Source organism: Otolemur garnettii, unplaced genomic scaffold (assembly GCF_000181295.1).
Source record: "Otolemur garnettii isolate 467f Iridium unplaced genomic scaffold, OtoGar3 scaffold00051, whole genome shotgun sequence".
NCBI classification, from domain to species: Eukaryota; Metazoa; Chordata; class Mammalia; order Primates; family Galagidae; genus Otolemur; species Otolemur garnettii.
Genome location: NW_003852446.1, coordinates 1,389,464 through 1,403,385, shown reverse-complemented (window position 1 = coordinate 1,403,385; position 13,922 = coordinate 1,389,464). Strand labels below are relative to the sequence as shown.

Sequence of the window (13,922 nt, the reverse complement as noted above, 5' to 3'; positions counted from 1 at the left end):
AAAAAAAAAAAAAAACAGTTTTCCCTTGAGTGTAAATTGCTTTCATTTTTATAATTCTGAAACATTCATCTCAAGTTAAATACAGAAGGAGAAGTTGTTTCCGGGTAAGAATACCCTCATCACCTGATAGAGAATCAAGTGCCTCGGGGCTACAGCAGGTGGTGGAACCAGCAGAGCACTTGGCATCCAAAGACTGGGGTGCAAACGTCCTGTCCCTCACATATTGGCCATTTTGCAAGGACAAGTTATTTTATCACTTCAATTCTCAGGAACCTCATCTTTAAATAAGCCATTAGTAAAACCTTCCCTGATGCGTAAAGTAACAGCACAAAGAATGTGGTTTTTCGTAAGTTAACTAAATTATTAACCTAGAAAGTACATTATTGATCATTCACTGCTCCTGGCCATTATGGGCAAAGCAGTGCACGTAGATGTCTTAACTGGGACATTCCATGCTGGCATTACCCAAAGAACTTTCTGCACTGGTGGAAATGTTCTTTGCATAGTCCATTACAGTAGCCACCAGCCACATAACTGCTACTGGGCACTTGAAGAGTGGCAACAAAACGGAGGAACTGATTTTTTTATTTGATACAACTTGAATTTACTTGTGTTTAATTTAAACTGCCACATGTGGCTAGTGGCTTATGTACTGGACACTGCAGCCCAATGCAAAGGGAGCAGCCCAGTGTAACAAGGGCTTGTTCTTTGATATGGCAAGAGCATCAGTCATAGCCCCCTGGGCTTTCTGAGCAACCATTTTATGTGACACTTCACTTCAAGCCAACCTGAAAACCATTCACAACATTTCCCCTGAGTCAATCCAGCTCACTGGAGTTCTGAAGAACATGGCCTGGAGCACAGCAGGCAAGCATGGGAAGTGTCATCTGGAACAAAGACATCAGGCAAGTAGGGCTGAAAAGGCAGAACTAGGGTGGGAGGCAAGCACCAAACACGGGGGCTGTGCTTGCAAAGGACACATATGCCCTCCCTAATAAGAAAGCTGCACAAGTAGTTAATATTTATTTCTATTCAGCTAATTGCAAAATATTAGAAGTAGCCCAAGAACCAATAATAAACGACATTAGAGCTACGAAATGAACTACTATATTGTCCTGAAAACTAATACCAAAGATAATATTTATTATCTATAGAATATTTCATGCATCACTGAGTAAAAAGAGCAGCAAAATACACAGAATGATTCCAGCTTGTGACAAAAATTATGTATATTTATATACACTAGATAAACGACCAGAAGGAATTACTCAAACAATGATTAACCTGGAGTGGGAAGATTATAGGTGACCAGGATTACAGATGACAGGTTGAATTTTTTTCTTACTAAATTTTTTGTGTTGAAATTTTATTTGCCAAGTCCTCACATGGTCCTCTGACTCTCTGATCTACTTACTTTGCTTATTTATGTTTCAGTGTTAGGTCAATTTCCTAATATGAAGGATAGTAGCAGACGAAATGTATAGGTCACAAAGTACAGGCTTATGGGAAGTCAAGCTCTATATTTTGTCATTGTTAACAGTGGTTTTCATCACACAGATTTTTTTTTAAAAAAATCATGTAATATAATTTACTAGTTCCTTTCTTTAAGACCTCTGGTTTTGACTTATACAGTTAGAAAATCTTCCTCATTTGGAAGTATAAAAGGATTTTCCTATGCATACTTTACTACTTTTATGGTGGAAGTTTTTACATTTAATATATCTGGAATATCTCTTCTGTAATATTTGAATGGTGGATCTAGGGGTGGGGCCTGTGGCTCAGTGAGTAGGGTGCTAGCCCCATATACCAAGGGTGGCAGGTTCAAACCTGGCCCCGGTTGAACTACAACAAAAAAATAGCCGGGTGTTATGGTGGGCGCCTGTAGTCCCAGCTACTCAGGAGGCTGAGGCAAGAGAATAGCCTAAACCCAGGAGTTGGAGGTTGCTGTGAGCTGTGTGACACCATAGCACTCTACTGAGGGCGATAAAGTGAGACTCTGTCTCTACAAAAAAAAAAAAAAAAAAATTGAATGGTGGATCTAATTCTTCCCCCAAATGTCTGCTCAGTTGTTCCCCAAAACCATGGACTAAATATTCTATCTCCCCCCCACTGAGCTAAGATACTACCTATATCATAAAATAAATTCTCATATGTATTTGAACATATTTCTGAACTTACTGTTTTCTTATTGTGATGGGGGTTTTTTGAGACAGAGTCTCAATCTTTTGCTCAGGCTGCAGTGATATGGCAGTGGTTCTCAACCTTCCTAATGCCGCAGTGTATTTTCATTGTTAAAAAGGGATTGCGACCCACAGGTTGAGAACTGGGTGCTATAACATCAGTCTAATTCACAGCAACCTCAAACTCCAGGGTTCAAACGATCCTCCTACTTTAGCCTCCCGAGTAGCTGAGACTATAGAAACCTGCCACAACACACAATTAATTTTTTTGTTTTTAGTAGAGACAGGGTCTCACTCTTGCTCAGTCTGGTCTCAAACTCCTGAGCTCAATCAATCCTCCCGCCTTGGTCTCCCAGAGTGCAAAGATTACAGGCATGAGCCACCGTGCTCAGCCCTGTGATAGTTAATTTTATGTGTCAACTTGATTGGGCCATGGGATACCCACATATCTGGTTAAACACTATTTCTGGGTATATCTGTAAGGGTGTTTCTGGAAGACATTAGCAGTTGAATTGGTGACTGTAAAGCAAAGAGCCATCCTCAAGGTAAGTGAGCTTCATCCAATCCACTGAAGGCCTGAATAGAACAACAAGGCAAAGGAAGGATGAATCTGCACTTGGCCTGACTGCTTGTGTGACGGCATCAGTCTTCCCCTGCCTAGAGAGCTCCTGGTTCTCAGGCCTTCAGATAGGACTGGAAACCTGCATCACTGACTTTCTGGCTCTCAGAACTATAACAGTTGCCTTTCTGGGCCTCCAGACTGAAGATGGCAGATTGTGAAGACTCCTCAGCCTCCATAATTGCGTGAGCCAATACTTTATAATAAATCTTTTGCTGTATCTACAGCATTATCTATCATAAAGACATCTGCACTAGATTGTTTATTGCAGCTTAATTTACAATTGCCAAAACGTGGAAACAGCCTAAATACCCCCCACCCTATTCAGCCATTAAAAGGATGAAGACTTCACATCTTTTGTATTTACCTCATGGAGTTGAAACACATTTCTCTTAGTAAAGTATCACAAGAATGGAAAGGCAAATATCCAATGTACTCAATACTGATATGAAGCCAGTAGACGATCTAGTGTATGCCCACGTAAGAGAAAAACTCGATTCAATTTAAGTTGCAGAGAGGGGGAACAAGGGAGGTGGGAGAGGAGAGAAGGGGAGGGGATTGGTGTGCTCCCACTCAATGGGCACAATGTAAGGAGTATATGGCACACCTTTTGGGTGTGGGACACAACTATAAGAGGGACTCTACCTACCAAATGCAAATATTGTAACCTAGTTGTTTGTACCCTCATATTAACCTGAAATTAAAACAAAAATCTATGGAAATGATAATATGATGTTTCTATATAGGTCTGCCGAAATGATAAATTATACTAATATCTCTCTTACGGGTTGGCACCCATAGCTCAGTGGTTAGGGTGCCAGCCACATACCCTGAGGCTGGTGGGTTTGAGCCTGGCCCGGGCCTGCTAAACAACAATGACAACTACAACCAAAAAATAGCTGGGCATTGGTACCTGTAGTCCCAGCTACTTGGGAGGCTGAGGCAAGAGAAACACATCCAAGAGTTTGAGGTTGCTGTGAGCTGTAACAACATGGCATTCTACCAAGGATGACACAGTGAAACTCTGTCTCAAAAAAAAAAAAGTCTATCTGGCTCGGCAGCTGTAGCACAGTGGTTACAGCACTGGCCACATACACTGAGGGTGGTGGGTTCGAACCCAGCCTGAGCCTGCTAAACAATGGTTAAACCACTGCAACAAAAAAATAGCTGGGCATTGTGGTGGGCGCCTGTAGTCTCAGCTACTTGGGAGGCTGCAGCAAGAGAATCACTTAAGCCCAAGAGTTTGAGTTTGCTGTGAGCTGTGATGCCAAGGCACTCTACCAAGGATGACATAGTGAGACTCTGTCTTCCAAAAATAAAAGTCTTGGGCAGCGCCTGTGGCTCAAAGGAGTAGGGTGTTGGCCCCATATGCCAGAGGTGGTGGGTTCAAACCCAGCCCCGGCCAAAAACTGCAAAAAAAAAAAAAATAAATCTTTCTTAATAATAAACCATCTTTGCCTTACTGGAGAAAGTATATATTTCTTCTAAGGTACTACTGGATTGTATTTCTAATATTTCTTTTAGCTTTTTGGTCTTCTTTTATATTCTTCGTAGCTATCGGTCTATCGCTTCCTTTTGGTGGGGGTTCCAATCTTTTCAGTGTTGGCATCAGTTTATCCTGGCTTTATGAGAGGATGTGGAAGCTTTTGTTCCTGTCAAAATGCTTTGTGATCAATAAAAATCCCATAAACAAATATGAGCAAATATTATTATAGTTTAGTTATATTATGAATTAAACAAAATTTTGTGTCGTGACATAGTAATCACCACTTAGACTTAGTATGTAAGGGGAAAATGAACCTCAAGTTCAAAACAACTGACTTATATTAAAATTTCTGGACAGACATTGCTGTGTTTATACTGAGATTCTATTTGAAACTTCCTTTAAGATTAATAAAAGGTTCTGAACACATACATTTCCAGCCTTCATTCTTCCCTTTAAAAGGGTATTAATTTTTATAGAAAATCTACATGATGCATGTATAATAAAAGATAAGTCATTGCCAAGTATGGAAGTAGAAAGCTTATGCACTTGTATGTTTTGAGCTCTTCTTCTATTTAATGTGGGGCATCCCCAAATTCATGTCCAAACTGAGACAAGTCATTAGCACCCTTCAACAGAAAGGTATAAGCATTAAAAACGTTAGGAGTCATGCCATGGTTTGAGCCCAGCCTTATTTTAAACAGGCAGACTCTGATCTCCTCGGGTGGAAAGCAGAAGAACATACCTGATCATGGTCAACCTCTACTGGCTGCTTCTTAATGATCCAGGTGACAGACTCAGAGAGGGGCGGAGTAGTCAGAGAGCCTGCGTAGGTCCAATAATCTGGACAGGTAGGCATTAGGCAGGAAGGGTCAAATAACCCAAATTCCACAAGGGCGTCCTGGACAAGAAAAGAGGTCACCGAGTCATTATTTTCAAGAATCAGATGAGGAGGTGATGCTTCTGGAGGTGGGGGGAGGGTGTCTGGGGATAGGAGTGCTCTGGGGGAACAGTGGGTGGCTGCCTCAGCATCACCACTTAGGGCAGAACCATGCTAGGCTCTGTTTGTGCAATTAACTGTATTTTTGGTACTCCTCAGGGGGGAAACGGCCCAAACTATTTTCTCCTCCAATTCTACTGAATTTACAGCAGGTGGTCTCTGGCATTGTGGGGAGGTATTAGACAGTGGCTGGCATATAAAGAAGGAGGCTTTGCTTTTTCAAGGGAGACTGACACAGAACTGTCCTTTGAAAATGAAATGCAAATCAGGGGGAGCCAGAATCATAGACTAAAAGAAGAGAGAGGAGGGGGAGGTGAGGAGAGGGAAAGAGGTGGGTGGAGGGGGAGAGAGTGGAGGTTGGGGGGTGCAGGGGAGACTACATGGACCTCCAGGGAGCAGCCCCTTGGGGATTCTGAACAGTGAAGAATTACTCTTGGACTCAGAACAAAGGTATTCAACCTGAAGGATATGGTGTTCACAGGACTGAGAAGGAGCCAGTGTTGGCAACAAAGGAGGGGACAGCAGTATGTTCCTGAGTCCCCAGGTCCTTAGCATGGCAGCAAAACCAGAAAGCCCAACTTCTGTCCCCTGCAATGTGACCCAGATTTTTTTTTTTAAAGAGACAAGGGTCTCACTATGTTGCCAAGGCTAGACTCCAACTCTTGGGTTCATGCAATCCTCCCGCCTTGGCCTCTAGAGTAGCTAGGAATACACGTATTACCACTGCACCTGGCTGCATGGGGCCTTCTTAACACGAGCATAAATGGCAAGTCTCCTTCTAAGCAATATTCAAAGAGAACCTGAATACAGTTCACCTAATTACACTTCCCGGTTCCAAGTGCCTGGGTATGTCTCCACTCTGAGATTGAAGCATAAAATACATTTCAAGTGATTAGGAAAAGACTGTATTACCTTGTGCTTAATTGATGGCAGAGTATCCACCAATTTCTGTAGCTCTTTATGATGTTTGCCCAGCTAAAGAATAATAATGAGAAAATATTATAAACAATGGACATCTCGCTGTAGAAACTGTAATAGAATATGAATTAAAATTAACCACCTGGTGATTGCATAAAAACAATCCACAGGACTGACTGAAACTACACAGAAGTGTTGATTTAAAATGTTCTAAACATCAGTGAATTAAACTAGACAGAGAGCTCATAAGCAGGCTGTTTGCTGACAAGGTCAGCATGCCTGTAGGGAAAGTTGTCCCCTGCCCCAGTGAAGCATCAGTTCTTAAATTGAAATTAAAATTAATTAAAATTTAAATAAAATTAAAAATAGTTCTGCAATTTCAGTAGCCACATTTCAACCGCATGATTGCCACAGGTGCCTTGTGACTACTCTGTTGGACTGTGCATTTTTATACCATTTTAAAACTATTAAGAGTAGAGTATAAATGTCTTACCACAACAAATAAGTGAGGTGATGGTTATGTTAACAGGTTTGATGTAAGCTTTCCACATTGTATATCAAATTAGCACACTGTACCCCATAAATGCATTACTGTAAACAGTTATGATTTAATTTAAAAAATTAAAAGAAATAAAACGAATTCTAAACAATCTTATACCTCAAGCATCATTTGTCTCACCAATGTATTGATGCTGTTGATTCCAACATTCTCTTTGTTGTTGTTGTTGAGACAGAGTCTCATTCTGTTGCCCTGGTAAAGTGTCTCATGTCATAATAGCTCACAGCAACATCAATCCCTTGGGCTCAGGAAATTCTTTTGCCTCAGCCTCCCCAGTAGCTGGGACTACAAGCATCCACCACCATGCTAGGCAAGTTATTTTCTATTTTAGTAGAGATGAGGTCTCACTCTTGCTCAGGCTGGTCTTGAACTCCTGAGCTTAAGGTGGGCCTCCCAGAGTGCTAGGATTCCAGGTGTGAGCCACTGCTACCAGCCTTGATCTGATATTCTCCCCCCTATGCCCCACACGCCCCCCCAACAGAGTCTCACCACTATGTTACCCTCGGTAAAGTGCTATGGCAGCACAGCTCACAGCAACCTCAAACTCTTGGGCTTAAGAGATTCTCTTGCTTCAGTCTCCAAAGTAGCTGGGACTATAGGCACCCGCCACAATGCCCAGCTATTTTTTTTGTTGCAGTTGTCATTGTTGATTTTAGCTGGCCCAGACTGGGTTCAAACCCACCAGCCTTGGTGTATGTGGTCGATGCCCTACCCACTGAGCTACGGGTGGCACCAATCCTGATATTCTTTTTTTTTTAGACGGAGCCTCAAGCTATCCCCCTGGGTAGAGTGCCATGGCATCACAACTCACAGCAACCTCCAACTCCTGGGCTCAAGTGAGCCTCCTGCCTCAGCCTCCCAAGTAGCTGGGACTACAGGCGCCCGCCACAGCGCCTGGCCTTTTTTTTTGGTTGCTGCCGTCATTGTTGTTTGGCGGGCCCGGGCTGGGGATTCGAACCCGCCACCTTAGGTGTATGTGGCTGGCGCCTTAGCTGCTTGAGCCACAGGCGCCGAGCCAATCCTGATATTCTTAAAGTAAATAATAATATTTAATGTGTACAACAGATCATTGAAAGTTGATGAGAATTTTTACCTTTAAAAATACTCCTATTACGGCCAGACCATTTTCTTCCAGTGCTGCATCCTCAAAGCTTTCAAATTTGACCGCATTCCAGTGTACCAAGTGCAGCTGAAACACCATTAACAGAGAATTAACACAGGACCATGTGGTATTGCTCCAAAACAAAATGACAGCTTTATTCATCCTATGATATTTATTTATTTACTTCATTCATTCATTCATGACAATCTCACTCTGTTCTCCAGGCTAGAGTGCCATAGCACAGCAACCTTATACTCTTAGGCTCAAGGATTCCTCCTGCCTCAGCCTCCTGAGTGGCTGGAACTTCAGGTCTACCCTACAGCGTCTGGCTTGTTTTTTTAATTTTTAGTAGGGACAGGGGTCTTGCTCTTGCTCAGGCTGGTCTCCAACTTGTGAGCTCAGCCTCCCAGAGTACTAAGATGACAGGTGTGAGCCACCGCACCTGGTTGTATGATATTTAAACATATTTCCTCACTCAAAATAAGGCACTGAGAAAACCATAGGACAATCTGGTGCCAAATGAGATAGAAATAAAGAATAGGAAGGGGCAGCACCTCTGGTTCAGTAGGTAGGGCGCCAGCCCCGCGCACCGAGGGTGGCAGGTTCGAAGTCCGCCCCAGCCAGCTGAAATAGCAGTGGCAATTGCAACAAAAATAGCTGGGCGTTGTGGTTGGTGCCTATAGTCCCAGCTACTCGGGAGGCCAAGGCAAGAAAATCACTTAAACCCAAGAGTTGGAGGTTGCTGTGAGCTGTGACCCCATCACACTCTACTGAGGGCAACAGGGTGAAACTCTGTCTCTGAAAAAAAAAAAAAAAGAATAGGAAGAACTTTATGTAAGAGAGCAATTAATTTAGTTTGGAATAGAGGAATTTACTTGGGGAGGAAAATAAAAGAAAATGCATGTAGCAAAGTCAGTTACATTTAAATCAGGGATCAATATTTGTCCAGTCCCATCCTCTGGCTGCATAAAATGCTAACATCTAAAACCATTTGCATCTGAAGGACAGAAGATATTATATTGAGAGAAGTAGATTCTCTCTATAAAATTAGAAAAGAGTTAAGAGTAAATTTCTTCTTTGTGGAAAAATCAGTTAAAATGTGCTTTTATTTTTAACATAACTTTTTTTTTTTTTTTGAGACAGTCTCAAACTGTCACCCTGGGTAGAGTACTGTGGCATCACAGCTCACAGTAACATCAAATCCTTGGGCTTAAGCAATTCTCTTGCCTCAGCCTCCTGAGTGGCTGGGACTACAGGCACCCACCACAACGCCCAGCTATATTTTTAACATAACATTTAACACTAAATTAAAGAAAATACAGAGTGTGCAATTGCACCCAAACTTTATGGACACCCTGTATTGTAAGCAGAAATTCTGTTTCCTTATGATCTCTCAAATCATTTCTTATCTATCATTCATGAACACATTAATACTCAGCTTTCTAAATGAGACACTTCAAGGTTATGGTTAACTTTGCCTTCTCCTCTCCAGAATGGGGGTCCTACCTCTAAGTCTTGTTGCTTTGGTTTCAGAAATGTTTAATATCTTGCTCTTTTTCTCTATTCCTCTTGCCACAGCCTTCATTCTGGTGATGGCTCCCACCATCTCTCACTCAAGTTAATCTGACCTGTGGCCATTCGCTGTTGTCTGGGTTATCACTTTAGGCTATCATTTGAGCCTACCTTAGAATTTGGAAGAATCAGTTTCAGAACCTCAAGAACCTTGAGATGAGAGACATTATCATTTTTACACATCTAAGCTGAGAAAGATCGAATGTGCCTTTGAGAGAGCTATTTAGCATCTATAAGAATCATTTGGTTCTTCCTGGTGATTTCTTTCTTTCCTTTTTCTTTTTTTAAAAATTGTTTGTAGAGACAAGTTCTCGCTATGTTGCCTAGGCTGGTCTTAAACTCCTGGCCTTAAGCAATCCTTCCAAAGTACTGGATTACAGACAGGTATAAGCCACCATGCCCAGCATCTTCCTGGGAATTTCTTATAACTAGAAAACCTCAGAATTATCTCCACTCTTGTACAGCTGTCACTATTCCTGATTTTCTCAACATACCTCTGCTGGGTAGCATTTGCTATCCACAGTGTGCTCGGAGCCCCAGGCATCGATGGCCCCCCAGTGAAAATGGAACTGCTTCAGTCGGTACTTGTGTTCCAGGGGTCCTCCCTTGATCACTAAAATAGCACAATTCAGGCCATGGTTATTTATGCTGCATGGGAAAATAGGTAAAACTGTCTTAAATGGAGAACACTGTATTATATACAAGTGTTTATAAATTTGATTTCTATGTGGTTAATGCATGTACAAGCGTGAAAGTGAATGCTACCAAGATTTAAACATATACCAAGCTATGAACAATTGCTAAAGGCCAATTCTTGACTTATTTTTATATTGTACATTTATTGTGTCCAATTTCCTTTTGTGTGCAATAAAATGCATATTTCTCTCAACATATTTATCCAAACCAATGGCATAATACTAAAACATGGGGGCAAAGGATTCTTTCTTTTCTATACACTGATACTTTGCTTTTGATTTTTTTTTTTTGAGACAGTCTCACTCTGTCACCCTAGGTAGAGTGCTGTGATGTCATAGCTCACAGCAACCTCAGATCCCTGGGCTTGAGCAATCCTCTTGGCCTCAGCCTCCCCAGTAGCTAGGACGACAGGCGTGTGGCACTACACCTGGCTAGTTTTTCTATTTTTAGTAGAGACAGGGTTTTGCTCTTGCTCAGGCGGGTCTCCAAGCAATCCACCTGTCTCAGCCTCCTAGAGTGCTAAGATTTTAAGAGTAAGCCACCTAGAAGGACTGCTTTTCAATGGTTAAAAGATACTAGTGTTTCTTTCCCTTTCATTGAAATGGAATAGGAAATTTGTGAGTTAAAATTTCTCAGCTGGGACATACTGGCCAAAGGGTACAAAGTTTCACTTAGAGGAAATAAGTTTTCCAGATTTATTGCACAACACGGTGGCAGCAGTTAGTAATAATATATTACATATTTCAAAATTGCTTCAAGAGTAGATCTTACATGTTCTCACGACAAAAGAATGTTATGTGAAGTGATGGGGATGTTAATTGCTTGACAGACCCAAAGCCACATCACCCAGCTAATTTGCACCCAAATTCCCATAAATGTATATAATTATTCTTAATTAAAAAAACACACAAAAATGGTCACTTATCTGTCTTTGGACAGAATGAACAATATGAACCATCCATATACTTTACCTCTGGTCTTGCCATGTTGGATAATAAATACCTTTTGTTTAGAGTAGACTTTTCTGAAACTAGTGAAACCAGTACATTATAAGCAAAGTATTCAAATAGGCAAGTTTTTACAGTCGCCCCTTTTTCAAGTTTTGAGTTATGTTGATTTTTTTCCTTGAATTTGTTAAGGCATATTAATTCCTCATTTATTCTATCTGATCAGACCTCAGTGATGTCTATACATGGTTAAACCAATATAGCAACATTGAAACCATCCATCTCATCCATCCTAATAATCTTTGGAGTTTACCATATCATTAACTGAATTTTATGTGCACAAATGATTAACTACAGCAATCTCGAAAACCAAACATATTGGACACACATCATGTACTGGTACTATGTATTTTATAGGCTTTTCAAAAATTCTTTTTTTTTTTTTTTTATTGAACGGTAACTATGTACATTAATGCACTTCTAGGGTACAGTGTGGGGTTTTCACATGCAATCTGAAATACTTCCATCAACTGGTCAACACAGCCTTCATGTCATTTTCTCAGTTATTGCTTTAAAACATTCACATTCTACTCTTAGAAAGATTCACCTGTACCCCTATAAGGTCAAAAATTCTTAAATAATTTCCTCCAAAAACAGTTTTGTAAGATGATAGCAATGGCTAATTCTCTTTGGAGGATGGGGGAAGTACAGAGAATAATACTATTTGATTTGCTAAGTTAATAGGAGGGCGATATTAAGGTACACTGAGATAAAAATAAAATACTTTCCAATAACTCTTATTTTTCTATGCCAGCTCCATACTATGGCATGATTTTGGCAAATACTGAATCTAATCTGTTAAACAAAATTCAAGTTTTAGTCCCAAGGCAGGTGACCAGAGCAGAGGAAAAAGCTATTTTTTTCCTATACTTTAAATGACACTGGCAACGTTTCCTGGAACTTCTGTCCTCCAGAGATGATGAGCAGGGCAGGAAGGAGATGTCACTAGTAGGTGGCTGCAAGGGAAGGGGGATGCAGAGTTGGTCTTCAGGTGTGTTTTGATTCACTCAAACAGGATCAGCTCATATAATACTAAATACATTTTTAACTAGTTGCCAAAATTTAAAACTGAACAATTTCATATAAAAAAAAATCCACACTTTCAACTTAACTTGTGAAAATGAAACACCCTAGCCATGATGGGCACACAATCCCACTGGGGAATGAAGGAGATAAGAAAATTTTGCCCCCAAATATGACTCCTTGGTATAAAGACTATTTTGAGGGCAGTGACTGTGGCTCAAAGGAGTAGGGTGCTGGCCTCATATACCAGAGGTGGCAGGTTCAACTTGGCCCTGGTCAAAAACTCCAAAAAGACCCCTAAAACAAAACAAAAAAAACCCAAGTATTTTGAATTAAAGGCCAAATGGTCAGGAAGCATTGAAAGAGGCCTTTCCTCTGTCTACATAAAACCTGAATAACCTGATTGAGAATCAAATAGGAGCTGCTGACTTTCTTATTACATGCTAATACACCTGACCCCAGACTCATTTGAAGCACTGAGACCTGCCTCTCAGGTTAATCTACAAATCATCTGTTTCCACCCATCTACCCATATCCCCCCCCCCCCAGCAACCACTTGCTGCATATATATGTTTCACATTCTCCCCCTGCTTCCAAAAAGTATCTATAAAGGTCTCTGACCATCACTAAGACTTTGGGTAATCATTCTTGTGGTTCCTCCTATATGCATAATATTTAGAAATAAACCTTTCCCTTATTAATCTACCATAATTGTGAGTTGATCATTCAGTGAACCACGGGAAAAGGGCAGGTTTCGTCCTGATCCCTTCAGTTTTAATTAGTTGGCAGGATGTCAAAGCCACTCTGTTCTCCTGGAAGCCTCAGGAGGAAGCTTGAAACCCCCAACACCAGCTGGCCCATGGTAAGATATTTTACTTACCAGTCAGCCTCCCCTTCTTCCTTTCTGTGGGTTCCAGTTGAGCAGATGGTAAAAGCTCTTTGTCCTTTCCATATTTAAGATTAATGATAGAAACATTTTTGTTGGTGACTAGTCTTGTAAGAGATTCTGGTATTGGTATATTTTTAGGTACTTCATGGTGTATGAATATTGATATGGTTTGATTCCATCTCCTCTCAGAAATAGATTCTAATCACTGTTGTTGTTATTGCTTGCTTTTGTTTCGTCACTTGTCTTTCTGTGTTGTTTTGTCTAAAGTGGGTTATAGTAGGGCAGAACTCGGGCCTAGCTCCCCACCAGCCCGTTGTTCAAACCAGCCCTGTATACTAGCCAGTTATACAGTTCTGGCTAGTCTGGTGTCTTTTAAGACAAACTTTGTTGCAAATCCCTGAAACAAAAACTATACGAGATTTCTCTCTTGTCTTGTTCTGTGTTTCTGAGCTTGACTTTGTGATTAAATAGAAATTCTCTCCTCAGTCTCCACCATCTGGGGTGTGTGTTTTGTTGGGTACATGTCAGACAGCTGGTCTGTTAAGACTGTGCGTCTGGGACATGCAAGATTCTAAGCAGCACACTGTGTATATTGACCGCGTCAAGCTCTGAGGAGTTTTTGTCATTGGCTATTCTACCATAAGTCTATTTCTGAGAGTGAATTTCTGGAAATCTTGGAAATGGCCTTTTCTATGAAGAGGCATTAGGCCTTATAAAGAGGCATTGGATTGAGTTGCTTCTGGAACAAATATACCATTGTGATTAATGGCCAAAGATGGATCCTTTAAATTAAAAAACTTTGAAATTTTCTTAAAACTTTCAAAGATCTCTTATTTGAAATAATTGTTATATAAATACAGAATTTTTTTTTTTT

The 13,922-nt window shown here is 40.9% G+C and overlaps 1 protein-coding gene across 1 annotated transcript in view; it reads right to left on the bottom strand.

Annotated features, from left to right (window-relative positions):
* Positions 1–13,922, bottom strand: part of CA5B (carbonic anhydrase 5B) — a 43,984-nt gene that overhangs the window by 1,914 nt on the left and 28,148 nt on the right. Inside the window, exons 4-7 of the mRNA XM_012806433.2 lie at positions 9,928–10,046; positions 7,853–7,948; positions 6,195–6,257; positions 5,028–5,183 (exon numbers count right to left, since the gene is read on the bottom strand). Of these exons, the coding sequence (XP_012661887.1) occupies positions 5,028–5,183; positions 6,195–6,257; positions 7,853–7,948; positions 9,928–10,046 (434 nt within the window). The remainder of the gene's footprint in view (positions 1–5,027; positions 5,184–6,194; positions 6,258–7,852; positions 7,949–9,927; positions 10,047–13,922) is intronic.